The 12943-nt window shown below is 40.4% G+C and overlaps 1 protein-coding gene across 6 annotated transcripts in view; it reads left to right on the forward strand.

Moving 5' to 3' along the window:
- LOC127571910 (coiled-coil domain-containing protein 9-like) overlaps window positions 1-12943 on the forward strand; it is a 275215-nt gene that overhangs the window by 193134 nt on the left and 69138 nt on the right. For all 6 annotated transcript variants that reach the window (XR_007956525.1, XM_052018669.1, XM_052018676.1 and 3 more), the window contains one exon: window positions 935-988. Coding sequence is in view for 5 of the 6 variants with exons in the window: in XM_052018669.1 (XP_051874629.1) it covers window positions 935-988 (54 nt within the window). In the remaining variant the exon portion in view is untranslated. The remainder of the gene's footprint in view (window positions 1-934; window positions 989-12943) is intronic.

Here is a 12943-nt window from a genome sequence, read left to right on the forward strand (position 1 = left end):
GGGGAATTGGGGGGTTGCTAGAAACTATTTTTCTTGATTGGGGAGATTAAGCCTAAAACCAGATCTTTGAGGAGTGAAAATAACTGAGTCCATTCAAAGGGTGTGGCAGAAATTTGGTATTTTCTTTCACAAGCAACAATTGATGTTGGACTAGTGGTCACTTTTGAATCTGCAATTGATAATCTTTTAAAGCAAAGGTATTAAGGAGTACGAGTAAACGTTGCAGATCAGCCACAATGTCATTGAATGGCAGGATCGGTTTGAGCTAAGTGCCCCTTTGCTGCCTTCCTTTGTTTCCATTTGTAACTCTATACATACTAGACCGGAGTACAGATTCTGAACAGTTAAATTTAGGCTACATTTTGAACATCAGAAAATTGTAACATTAAGCCTAGAAATTTCTAAGGTATGGACATGTTCGGCACAGCTTTGTGGGCTGAAGGGCCTGAATTGTGCTGTAGGTTTTCTATGTTTCTATGTTTCTATTGCTTGGTTGACAGTTTTAAAGAAAATAATTTCTAGCCTTTATATCTAGGAGTGGGTGGAAGTTGTACTATCAATGTAGAAAGCCTTGATTGGACCACTTCAGGATTACTGGGCAGTTCTGGAAACCAGAATGATGATTTAATTCCATTTCTGTGCAGACTTAATAGAATTCCACACTCCAAGAACTACTATTACCTGGATGTTCTTGGGAAAAATTAGTCTAGGCTTATGCTGCTGATTTCTGTCCTGCTGTGGTCTTTGGGTTATATAGATACCAGGAAGTATCAGTGATAGTCTAAATAAGTGAATGAAATCCTAAAACTTATCTAGGTTTGCATGTGTAGATTGTTGGTAGTTTAATATTGTTGCAAACTGCGTACTTTACATATGACATTTTCTGCTACCCTTTTTAGAGCAAAGTGGTGACTATAATGTTCTTTCTCCACAGGTGGAAGAAACGCGAGGAAGTGCAATGTACGGTTTCAGCATCACGATATACGAGGTAAACTATCTTTGCAAGTGTATTAATTTACATAATAATGCAATCCATTTCTAATACTGTTCAAGACTAGTTAATTTATTTTACCTATAAACATGTAATAGCTTTTCAACTTTTTAACCACACATTACATTAACTAAGTGCAGTGAGAGAATCTGTGGTGGGGAAGACCATTGATGCTGTGGGGAAGGAAGAGAGGAAATGAGGCACATACTGTATCCTGGGAGTCAAGGACGAAGAAAGAGTTCAGGAAGGGAAAGAGATGTACATGGTATAGGAGTGGGTATAATCTTAAGTAATGCTATGAATGGAAGGACCTTGGACCCACATTGTAAAATACCACATGTCTACTTACTTTGGTCAGTGCCATTGAAGGGTCATTAATATGTAATTAAAATAGTTTATCCGTCATTCGTCTACAAATCGTCTCAGAAGAAATTCAATTTGGAAACTATTCTTTTAAGAATATAACAATGCTCAGTAAGGATATCTTTGTACTGCTGTAAAGAAGACACTGGCCCAGGGCTTGCCTATAGATCTTTTCATTACATCGTCAACAACAGAGACTAATTAATGGTTTAGCAGTTTTTTTGTTTGTGAATCACAGATTCAGAAGTGACAACTGGTCCAACATCACTTGTTGCTTGTGAAAATATCTCCATGTTAAACATCTCTATGGTTTAACGTGGAGATATTTTTCTTTGCTTGAGCTTACTTTGAATAGCACTATCTTCCACAAATTTAGATTTTTTTTTACCAAATACAGGAAGTTGCATCTGGAGGATTTCTCTATGACATGATATTTGTGGGAAGATTATTTAACAGTCTGTAAACTATTATAACTGATCAATCTTAAGAACTTCAGAAAGTAGACCCAAGGTAGTACCATTTGGAGGTGTGATTTCAACAGTCCCAAAGCTATAAATCATCATCAGGCTTCCTGGGACTTGGTAAAGTTTAAGAACATAGAAATGTAAAAAGAAGCCATTTGGTCTCTTGTGCCTGCTCCACTTTTCAAAAAGATCATGGCTGATCCTTCATTTCATGGGTCCCTTTCCTGCACCAACTCCAGATCCCTTCATTTCCTTAACATCTAAAAATTTGTCTTGAATGTGCTCAACAATTGGGTCTCCAAAGGTACTGTTAGGTGGAGAATTCCAACAATTCACTGCTTTGCAGGTAGATCAAAAAGTCTTTTCATCTGTATTGAATGGCAATCCTCTTATTTTGAGCCTGTAATCCCTGATTCTACACATTCCAGCCAATCAGAAGATCAGTTTTGTGATTATTCTGCCAAGCCATGTAAGAACCCTGTATGTTTCAATGAGATCACCTCTCAGTATAGGCTCAATTTGCTTAATCCCTGCTCATGACCAGTTGCAGCATGGGTATAAAAGTCAAGAAGCCATGTTTTGCAGCTATATAAAACTTTGGTTATGCTACATTTGGAGTATTGAGTGCAGTTCTGGTCACTGCATTACAGAAAGGATGTGGAGGCTTTGGAGATGGTGTGGAAGAGGTTCACCAAGATGTTGCCTGGATTAGGGAGTATTAGCTATTCAGATGGATGACAGAGGCAGATGGTATGTGTTGTTTCATTGTAGCCAAAGTGGAAAATTGCTTGTAGAGTTTTGGAGCTGCGGGAAAGATAAGCACATTCAAAGAGGTTGGAGGTGGCTGACAGTTTCAAGGACAGAAAAACAAAGGGTAGGTTTACTGAGATAGGCATTGCTGACTCATATATGAACATCAAGAGAGGTTAACATGAAGCCAGGTAAGGAACTTGGGTGGTCAGTAATTTAGGGGGAGCATATTGGGAGCAGAAGGTAGTCTTTGTTAAACAGTGTTCTGTGGCAGGAGGCTGTAGCTGATGATTTAGCTGTAGCCCCAAGGCCAATTGTAGTGTTCACTGCTGGTGATTACAAACTCTCAGACTAGCAATCAGCATTTTCCTTCAATTAGGGGATTTTTTTTTGTCATGAGTGAAAAGCTGCATTTCATTTCCAGTTGCCAGCATGCAAACAAAGTTATTCACTGTATCTTGGTACATGTGACAGTAAAAAGCAACTTACCAATTTAATTTACCTTTTGGTATAAATATAGAAACTGTCAAACCAAGATATTTTGTGAACAGCAAAACTTGTGGAAGAACATTTCTTGACTGTGTTATCTGCTTTGATTGTAAAACTTAATAATCTGTTAATATTACAGTATAACACTTGCAATCTCTGGAGAATATGCACAAATCACAGTGAACACGCTGTTTTAAAATTAAATGAAATGTTTTCTTGTGTATATTTGCAAGGAATGTAGCAATTGGTGTCTAATTTTTATCAGAACAACATCCCTGCACATTTTGTTTTGTACTAAGGCAATAATCTCCCTGGAGGAACCTGAGATGAACTTGTTTGTTTTTCACCTACTTAACATTAATTTACAATAACACGTATGTTGAATTAATTTGCTACCTCAACATACAAATTATTATTTAGTGAGTTCTCACAATTTGATCTGCATACATTAGGTTAAAAACCAGAACTAATTTACCTTATTGAATTGATTTTATGATGTTTTTATATGTAAATTTATACAGGGAATAACACAGATTCACAGGATGTTTGAGTTCAAATAATTGAATTGTAATTGCAAAAACTTGAGTTATATTCCTGAATATAGAAATTTGAGATTAATATAGTTATTTAAAATGATTAAAGGATTTCAGGGTAGACTTAGTGAATACATTCCATTTGGTGGAGAGATTGTGAACAAGAGGAAATATCAGAGAGTGAAATTAAGAATTTCTTCACTGAAACACTAGTAGAAATCCAGTACTGTATCTACAAAAGACTGAGAATGCTGGTTTATCAGAATTAAGGTTGATAGATTATGTTAGATATGAATTTGGGATCTGGGATAAAGATGAGTAAATAGGGTTAAGGTGGAGATCATGATCTGATTGAATGGCAGGATGGGTTTAAAGGGCTGAATGTTTTCTCCAGCTCTGTGATCTTGTATATGTAGAAAGGAACCTTTTCATTGCAATGAATAATGCTTACTGTCCATTACAGATTGGTATGAAGTTGATCAAATCATCTGTCTTTTTGTAATCGTGTTTTGTTATGTGATTGTGTTAACCTTGGCCCATTTGTAGCACTCAACACATAATTGAAGATTGTATGTCCAATTAATTCTCAGTCTAGAGCCCTGAATACACATTCAGTGACACTCCCAGTCCAGCAGTGAGGACATGCCGTGCTGACAGAAGCACTTTTTTCTTCCAAATCCTTTATTAAAAATATACTTAGGATCAGAGTTAGTCATTCTGCTGTTTTGCCTACTCCTCTATTCAGTAAAATTCTGCTATATCTTCTTTCTCACTCCACCTTCTTGTGCTGTTCCTATATCATGTAATTCTCTTTATATCCAAATATATAACAATTTTAGTCCTGGATGTATAATGATTGAATATCTACAGCACTAGAGTGGAAGAATTCCTGGAAGAATTCAAGGGAGTCATCTAATAAGTTCAAGAAATATAGGCCAATTCAACTCAAATTCTTAGAGCCATCCCAGAAATGGTGAAAAACTGCACTGTATTCCACAAACCTGGACTTACTTACTGAAATTCCTCTCCCTCAGTCAACGTCCTCTACCCACACCCCTCCTGTTCACAAAACGCACTCTTGTCAATGTTAAACCTTTATGAAACAATGATCAGGGATTCATTTGTAGTACAGTGTACAACAGTGAGCACTGCACTTGAGAAAGATGTCAGAGAACACAGGATATTAACTGGTCCTCCCCAGCTTACAAATGCCTGACTCATGTGCAGCCCATAGATATAAACAAGTGTTTGGGAAACCGGTGGGATGGATTTGCCAGCTGCTGTGGGGCTGCAGGCTTCTTCTACTGTGTGTGAACTCAGTTCGTAGTCGCATTTCTGACCTGTGAACTATTAGGTTTACTCAGGAATAAAAACGTTCCGTAACCTGGAGAGGACCTGTACTAGAATGGTTTCGGGAATGAGAGAGTTCAGCTTTGTGGACAGACTAAAGATGTTGGTGTTATTATCTTCATGTACCATTAAGGGAGGAAAGGATCTGATGGAGATGTTCAAAATTGTGATTGGTTTTAACAGCACAAATAAGGAGTAACTACTTCCAGGAATATAGATCTTAGGTAATAGCAAACGAGTTGGTGGCAATAGGCCCCATTCCACTGCTCTTTCCCAATAGCTCTGTAGATTAGTCTTTCTCAAGTGCCTATCCAGTTCCCTTTTAAAGGCAGTAATTGATTCTCTTTCCACCAGCCTCCCTTTCAGCAAATTTCAGACCATAACTGCACTGCAATAAACAATGTTTTCTCTCATCCCCCATCTTTTTGCTGAGAATTTAAAATCTGTGTCCTTTGGTCTTTTAGATGCCTGCTAATGGGCTTAGCTTCCCACTATTTAACTTGTGTAAAGCAGTTATAACCTTGTATGCCTCTATCAATTCTTGCCTCAATCTTCTTTGGCCTAAGGAAAATGACTCCAGGTTGTCAAGTCTAATCTTATCACTGAAATACCTCTTCCCTGGAACATTTCCAGTAAACCTTCTCTGCATCCTTTGTAGAATTTTCACATCCCTCCGGAAGTTAGAAGACTGGAGTTGGACAAAATACTCCATTTAGGTCTAACTAGTAGTGTGTAGTTTTTGTACTTTATGTAATTTATAAATCCCCAGATCACCTAAACTGGACTTAACCATTCACTCAACATGCCCTTTGAGGATTTATGCTCATACATGCTATGTACTTCTTCCTGCCCACCCTTTAGACCTGTGCCATTTGGTGTATGTTTATCCTTTCTACCGACATGCATCATTTCATACCTTGTATTCTTTGCCTGCCACTTGCCTGCTGATTCTGCCAGCCTCTCTACAACCTCTTGCAGTCTATTATTGTCTTCCACACTGTTTACTGCATTTCAAAGTTGGCATCTGCAAATTTGGAAGTTTCACCTTGTGCACCATGTTTTAAGTCCCTAACATGTATCACGAAAAGCAATAGTCCCCACCACTGTTCAACACCCTCCAGTCTGAACAGCCCTTTAACCATTACTCTTTATTTCTGCCTTTAAACCAATTCCCTATCCTCGCCACTTAAATCCATGGACCTCAATATGCTAACCAGTCTTTCTCTGTTGGACTTTATCAGTAAACATCTTCAGAAAATCCATGGAAATGACATTACTGCATTCTCCTCATCAACCTTCTCTGCAACCTCAACAAAAATAATTTAATTGGATTAGTCAATGTTATTAGATTAATTGATTTGCCTTTAAAAATCAATGCTAGCCCTTCCTCATCAATTCAACTGTTTCCAAGTATCCATTAATGTTTTCCATGAATATGTTTTCATAAAACTTCCCCCCAAGAAGTTGAAACTAGTCTATAGTTATCTAGCATGTCCTTGCACCCTTTTATTAAACAGTGGTTTTACATTTGCCATTTTCTGCTCTCTGGCACCTCCTCTGTACTGAGGGAGGATTGGAAGTTTATGGCAAGCTCTTCTGCAACTTTCACCCCCTCCTCTCTCACAATCTAGGATGGATCCCATCCTGACCAAGTGACTTGTTTACTTCAGGCATTCCCAACCTTTCTGGTATCCCATGCTTACCAAATTTCACCCCAATTGTCATTTCCACTATCTCCCTTTCCAGCAGGGTGTTGGCAGCATCTTCTTCCTTTCTAAACACCAATATAAAGTACTCTAACAATGCCTTCTGCATAAATCACTTATTTATCTGCAATCAGCCCATCCCTCTTCAGTAACCACTACTATTTACATAGAAGACTTTTGAATCCCTTTTATATTAAATGCCATTGTCTTCTCACTTCCTGTCCTTGTCTTATTTTCCTTTTTCACTTCCCCTCCCAGCTAACTATTACTGACCCTGGTTCTCACGGGAGTTATTTACCAGGTTTGTTTCATATATTCTTCTTTCATCTTCTTTCTTACCTTTGTCATCCAGGGAGTCTGCTTTGATTTCTTTGCATTTCTCTTCTATGGGAATGTAATTAGCTTGTATATGAAGCATTTTCTCTTTATAAATCACCTGTTTTTTGTTACAGTTTGGTTTCTCTTCATCCTGGCCAGATTACTTATTATCTCAATGAAGTTAGTCCTCCTTTGATTTAAATTTTTTCCTACCTATCTCTGTTAATAACTTAAGCTTATGGTAAGATCATCACTGCTCCCCAAGTGTTTTCTTACTAACACAAAGTCCACTTTGCACAGCTCATTCCCCAGAACCAGATCCAACTACGGCTCCTTCACCTTTGTTCACAAACATACTGATCAAAGAAGTTCTTCTGTATGCATTTCAGAAAGTCCTCCCCTTTTCTGACCTTTACACTAACATTGTTCAGATCAACATTGGAGCTAATTGAAATCCACTAATATCACTACTCCATTACTCTTGCATTCTTCTTTAATTTCCCTGCATATTCACTTTGCCTCACTTACTGTTTGGCCTATTGAATACCCCTAGTAGCATAAGAATGTCCTTTGTGCTTCCTAATTCTAAACAAATGGAGTCTGTGATAAATGAAAACAGAAAATGCTGGAAATATTCGGACACTCGGGCAGCATCTGAGGAGCGAGAAACCAAATTAATGTTTTGGGTCCATTATTTTTTCATTGAAACTGAGCAAAGTTAGAAAACAATCACATTTTAAGTTGGGTGATGGTGCAGAGAACAAATGACAAGTCTGTGATAGAGGGGGAAGGAAAAGAGACAAGTGGAGCCAGATGGTGGGTTTGTTGTACGTGGAGAGATTAAGCAGACAGGCCAATACTGGAGTTTAAAAGAATGAAAGGTGATCATGTTGAAACATTCAGAAATTTTATGGGAAATCCTGCAAGCACTCAGCAGGTCCAGCAGCATCAGTGGGAAGAGAAACAAGGTCATCATTTCGGTCAAGGACCCTTCACTAGAACAGGAAGCGTGAAAAAACAAGCATATTTCAGGTTGTAGAGAGGGAGAGGTGGAGAAAGTTGAGGGAATGTCTATTGTCAATGTAACAATTACTTTAAAAATTGGCAGGTGAAAACAGAAAATAAAAAATATTCTGAAACAAACGTACAACTACATCTGTGGAGGGAGATAAAGGAGGAGTTACTTGAAACTCTAATTCACTGTGAAGTCCCAAAGGCTGCAACATTCCCAAATGGAAGATGAGGTCCTGTTCCTTGAACATACATTGGGTTGGAGTTGGATGGTAGCTCTCTGACCAGATTGTGCATGTAAGAGGTGATTAATATAGAATGCAGATGATTGCAGATAAGAATGGGAGAGCTTGAACTTGTTTAGAAAGATGAAATTTAGGCATTGGTAACTGTGAAATAACAAAGGATGAAGTTCGGATTACATTGGCATCATGGTCAGCACAGACATTGTGGGCTGAAGGGCCTGTTCCTGCGCTGTTCTATGTTCTAAAGAGCAAGTGGCATTATAGGTGACATAGCAAAGGGAGGAGCTGAAGCATTAAGGTCATAGGATGAGAAAATAATTTTAACTGTGATTTTTGAGTTTGAGAGCTATTAGGAGAGCTGAGATGGAATTTGGATGCAGGAGAATTTGTGGTGATTGCTAGTTGAGAGACAGAGAAAAATTGAGGAGCATGTAAGAGAGAAAAGAAAAAAGGGGAAAAGTGCATAATAAGGAGTGGAAGCCTGGACAATCATAGATTTAGTAGTGAAAGCAGATATGGAAGAGGGCTAGCTCCAGTAAAAGGAAAAGTGGAAAATACGGTGACTGAAATAAGGGAAGAGTATGATGAAGTAGGAGTTTCCAATGAACTGGAGGGTTCATAGGGCATCAGGGTCAGTAGTGCAAGCTATTCTTTGTATGACTGGAACTTTATTGGGTTTAAAAAAGGGAGGAAAGTTAAGAGTATAATCAGGAAGTGCACTTCTCAGTAGTGAAAACTTGGATAAAAAGTTAAGAAATAATTTACATCAAGGCTGAGATAGATTTTTGGACTGGGGGAATTCAAGGATTATGGGATCAGACAGGAATGTGGAGGAGGCCAAGGATCAGCCATGATTAGCGGCAGAGCAGGCTCAAGGGGCCTTATGACTGACTTGTACTTCTATTTCTTATGTTTTATTGTTGATGCAAAGCAGCCCAAAAGAGGGAGTTGAAAATTATAGGTACTGAGATAGTCAACAGGAGCATTATAGGGAACAGTGCGTGATGAATAGAGGAACAGAGGTATCAAAGCAAGTCAAGAAATGGGTATTAAGATACTTGGAGGCTGAGACTGGAAGCTTGACTGATTGGGTTCAAGACCAAAGATCTGGAAAATAGTTATTTTTCCAGGGAAACCCCGAGATGCAATTAACAAATGTTGGTTTCAGTACAGAGGATTTGCAAAGTAGAGGCTGCAGCAGGGCCAAAGAATTTGAGATGGAGCCGTTGGCCATGAAAGTGAAAGGTGGGACCAGTGCCTTCTGTCTGCAGGGAGTCAGGACACCTTCTAGCCACACTGTTTGAAGGCAGAAGGTGAAAGTTGTCCAGGAAATCATAGAATCATAGAATGGTACAGCACAATCCAGGCCCTTCGGCCCACAATGTTGTGCCGACCTTTAAACCTCGCTTAGACTATCTAACCTCTACCTCCCCCATATCCCTCTATTTTAAATTCCTCCATATGCTTATCTAGCAATCTCTTGAATTTGACCAATGTACCTGCCTCCACCACCACCCAGGCAGCGCATTCCATGCCCTAACCGCTCTCTGGGTAAAAAAACCTTCCTCTGATATCTCCCTTGAACTTCGCACCCATTACTTTAAAGCCATGCCGTCTTATATTGAGCATTGGTGCCCTGGGAAAGAGGCGCTGGCTGGCTACTCTATCTATTCCTCTTAATATTTTGTACACCTCTATTATGTCTCCCCTCATCCTCCTTCTCTCCAAAGAGTAAAGCCCTAGCTCCCTTAGTCTCCCCTCATAATGCATACTCTCCAAACCAGGCAGCATCCTGGTAAATCTCCTCTGCACCCTTTCCAACACTTCCACATCCTTCCTATAATGAGGTGACCAGAACTGAACACAGTACTCTAAGTGTGGTCTAACCAGAGTTTTGTAGAGCTGCATCATTACCTCACGGCTCCTAAACTCGATCCCACGACTTATGAATGCTAACATCCCATAAGCTTTCTTAACTACCCTATCCACCCGCGAGGCAACTTTCAGGGATCTGTGGATATGAACCCCAGATCCCTCTGCTCCTCTACACTACCCAGAATCCTGCCATTACCTTTGTACTCTGCCTTGGAGTTTGTCCTTCCAAAGTGTACCACCTCACACTTCTCCAGATTGAACTCCATCTGCCACTTCTCAGCCCAGCCCTTTATCCTATCAATGTCCCTCTGCAATCTTTGACAATTCTCCACACTATTCCACAACATCACCAATGGTGCTGGTGTTGTCTGCAAACTTGCCACCCCACCCTTCTACCCCCTCATCCAAGTCATTAATAAAGATCACGAAAAGCCCTGAGTCAAGGTCCAAGGACAAGGTCAATATGTCTAAATGTCATATCCCAACAGCTGTACCACTTGTCTCATACAACGCTCTTTGTACCACAACCCAATCACTCATCTAACAACAATCCCTATCAATCAAAGTGTTCCTCCATCCCTGTGGGAGTAGCCAGTTTGTGACGTGGTGTGATGTCAAAGTGCCAGTTGAGATCAAAGTGGGGGCTTTGGTGAGAGGGATGAATAATGTTCAGGCAAGGTGCTTTTTGATTCTTCTTAGTAGAAGGGACGGGGATACAGGATATGGAGGCTAGAGTGGTGGCATGCTCCTCCTACAGGATGTGGGAAATTGGGGACGATACTAATGGCCCTGGTGACTATGCCTGCGGGAGGTGTGCTCAGCTACAGCTCCTGTCAGACTGCAGAGAGCAGTTGAAGCTGCGGTTGGACTCACTATGGAGCATCCAGGATGCAGAAAATATCACAGTTAGTATGTTTAGTGAATTAATCATGCCACAGGTACAGAAAGATGGGTGACCTCCAGGAAGGGCAGTAAGTGCAGGCAGGTAGTGCAGGAGTCCTCTGTGGTCATTCTCCTCTCAAAAAGATGTACACTTTTGGGTACTGTTGGAAAGGATGGCCTCTGAAGAAAGCAGCAGCAGCTGTAGTAGCTAAGTTTATGGCACCATGGTTGGCTCTGATGCACAGCAGGGAAGGTAAAGATTTAGTCGAGCTGCAGTGGTGAGGAGTTATTAGTGAAGGGAACAGACAGACATTCCTCTGCCTGAGAGCGAGACTGCAGATTGGTCTCTTGCCAGAGTCAGGGATGTGTCAGAGGGTGCAAAATATTCTGAAGGAGGGAGAACAGCTGGAGGTTGTAGCAGACATTGGTATTAACAACATAGGTAGAAAGAGGGATGCGGTTCTGCAGCATGAATTTAAGGAGTAAGGCAGAAGGTTAAAAAGCAGATCCTCTAGGGTCAGGACTTTGCGATTACTCCCTGTGCCAGCGAAGGTAAAAATAGGAGGATAAAACAGATGAATGTGTGGCTGAAGAGCTGGTGCAGAGGTGAGGGCTTTGGGTAGCTTTGGAATCATTTTGGGCCAGGTGAGACCAGGAAATTGGGGCTAGATAGGAATAGTATTAGTTTAGCTCATGGAGCAGACTCGATGGGCCGAATGGCCTACTTCTGCTCCTTTGTCTTGTGATCTTGTGAATATCTTAGAGGGATTAGCCAGTAAATCCATATGGGTAGGACTTGTGAATAAGCAAGGGGTATCACTTTGTAGGGGTCATACTATAGGCCTCCCAAGTCAGTGGGAATTAGAGGAACAGATTTGTAGGCAAATCAGAGAAAGGTATAAGACCAACAAGGTTAATAGTAGTGGGGGATTTTAACTTTCCCAACATTGACAGGGACTTGCTTAGAGCAAAGGGCTTGGATGGGGCAGTATTTTGTTATGTGCACCAAAGAAAGTTTTTTTGACAATAGGTCACCCTATTAGAGATGGGGCTGTACTTGACCTTATCTTAGGAAATGAAACTGGGCAGGTGGTGGAAGTGTTGGTGGGGGAGCACCTTCAGAATAGTGACGATAATTCTGTAAGTTTCAAGGCAGCTATGGAAAGAGATAAGGCTGGTCCTCAAGTTAAGGTCTTCAACTGGGGGAAGGCTAATTTCAGTAATGGTCCTGGTGAGAGTAGATTGGGAACAGATGCTTGTGGGTAAAATCACAGCAGACAGGTGGGAGTCATTTAAAAGAGAGTTGGTAAGAGTTCAAGGCAAGCATGTTCTGGTAAGGGTAAAAAGGAAAGATGGCAAGAGTGGGGAACCTTGATTGAAGGCTTGATGAGAGAAAAAAGCATTCCACAGGTATACTGTAGGCATCTGGAATCAGGAAGTGTCTTGAGGAACATAGAATGTGTAGGAGAGAAGTTAAGTCGGAAATTAGGAGGGCAAATGTGAATCATGAAAAATTCTTGGCAAGAAGGATTAAGGAGAATCCCAAGACATTATTTAAATTTATCAGAACCAAGAGGGTAGCCAGGGAAAGAATGGTTCTTCTTAGGCACCAAAGAAGTAATCTATGTGTGGGGCCAGGGGATGTGGTCAAGGTCTTAAATGAATGCTTCTCATCTGTATTCACCAAGGAGAAAGACATGGAGAATAGTGATTTCAGGGAAGGGGTGCATGGATAATCAGGAGCAGATCAGTATTAAGGAGAAGGTGTTAGATGTCATGGGACACATAAGGATTGATAAATCCCCAAAGCCTTCTAAGGTTGTGGAAAGCAAGCAAAGAGATAGCTGGAGCCCTGACAGAGAATTTTTCCTCTGATATTGACAGGTGAGCTGCCAAATGAGTGGAGGATAGCTAATGTTGTTCCTTTATTTAAGAAGGGCAGTAGGGATAAGCCAGGTAACTACAG

This window comes from Pristis pectinata, chromosome 1 (genome assembly GCF_009764475.1).
Source record: "Pristis pectinata isolate sPriPec2 chromosome 1, sPriPec2.1.pri, whole genome shotgun sequence".
NCBI lineage: Eukaryota > Metazoa > Chordata > Chondrichthyes > Rhinopristiformes > Pristidae > Pristis > Pristis pectinata.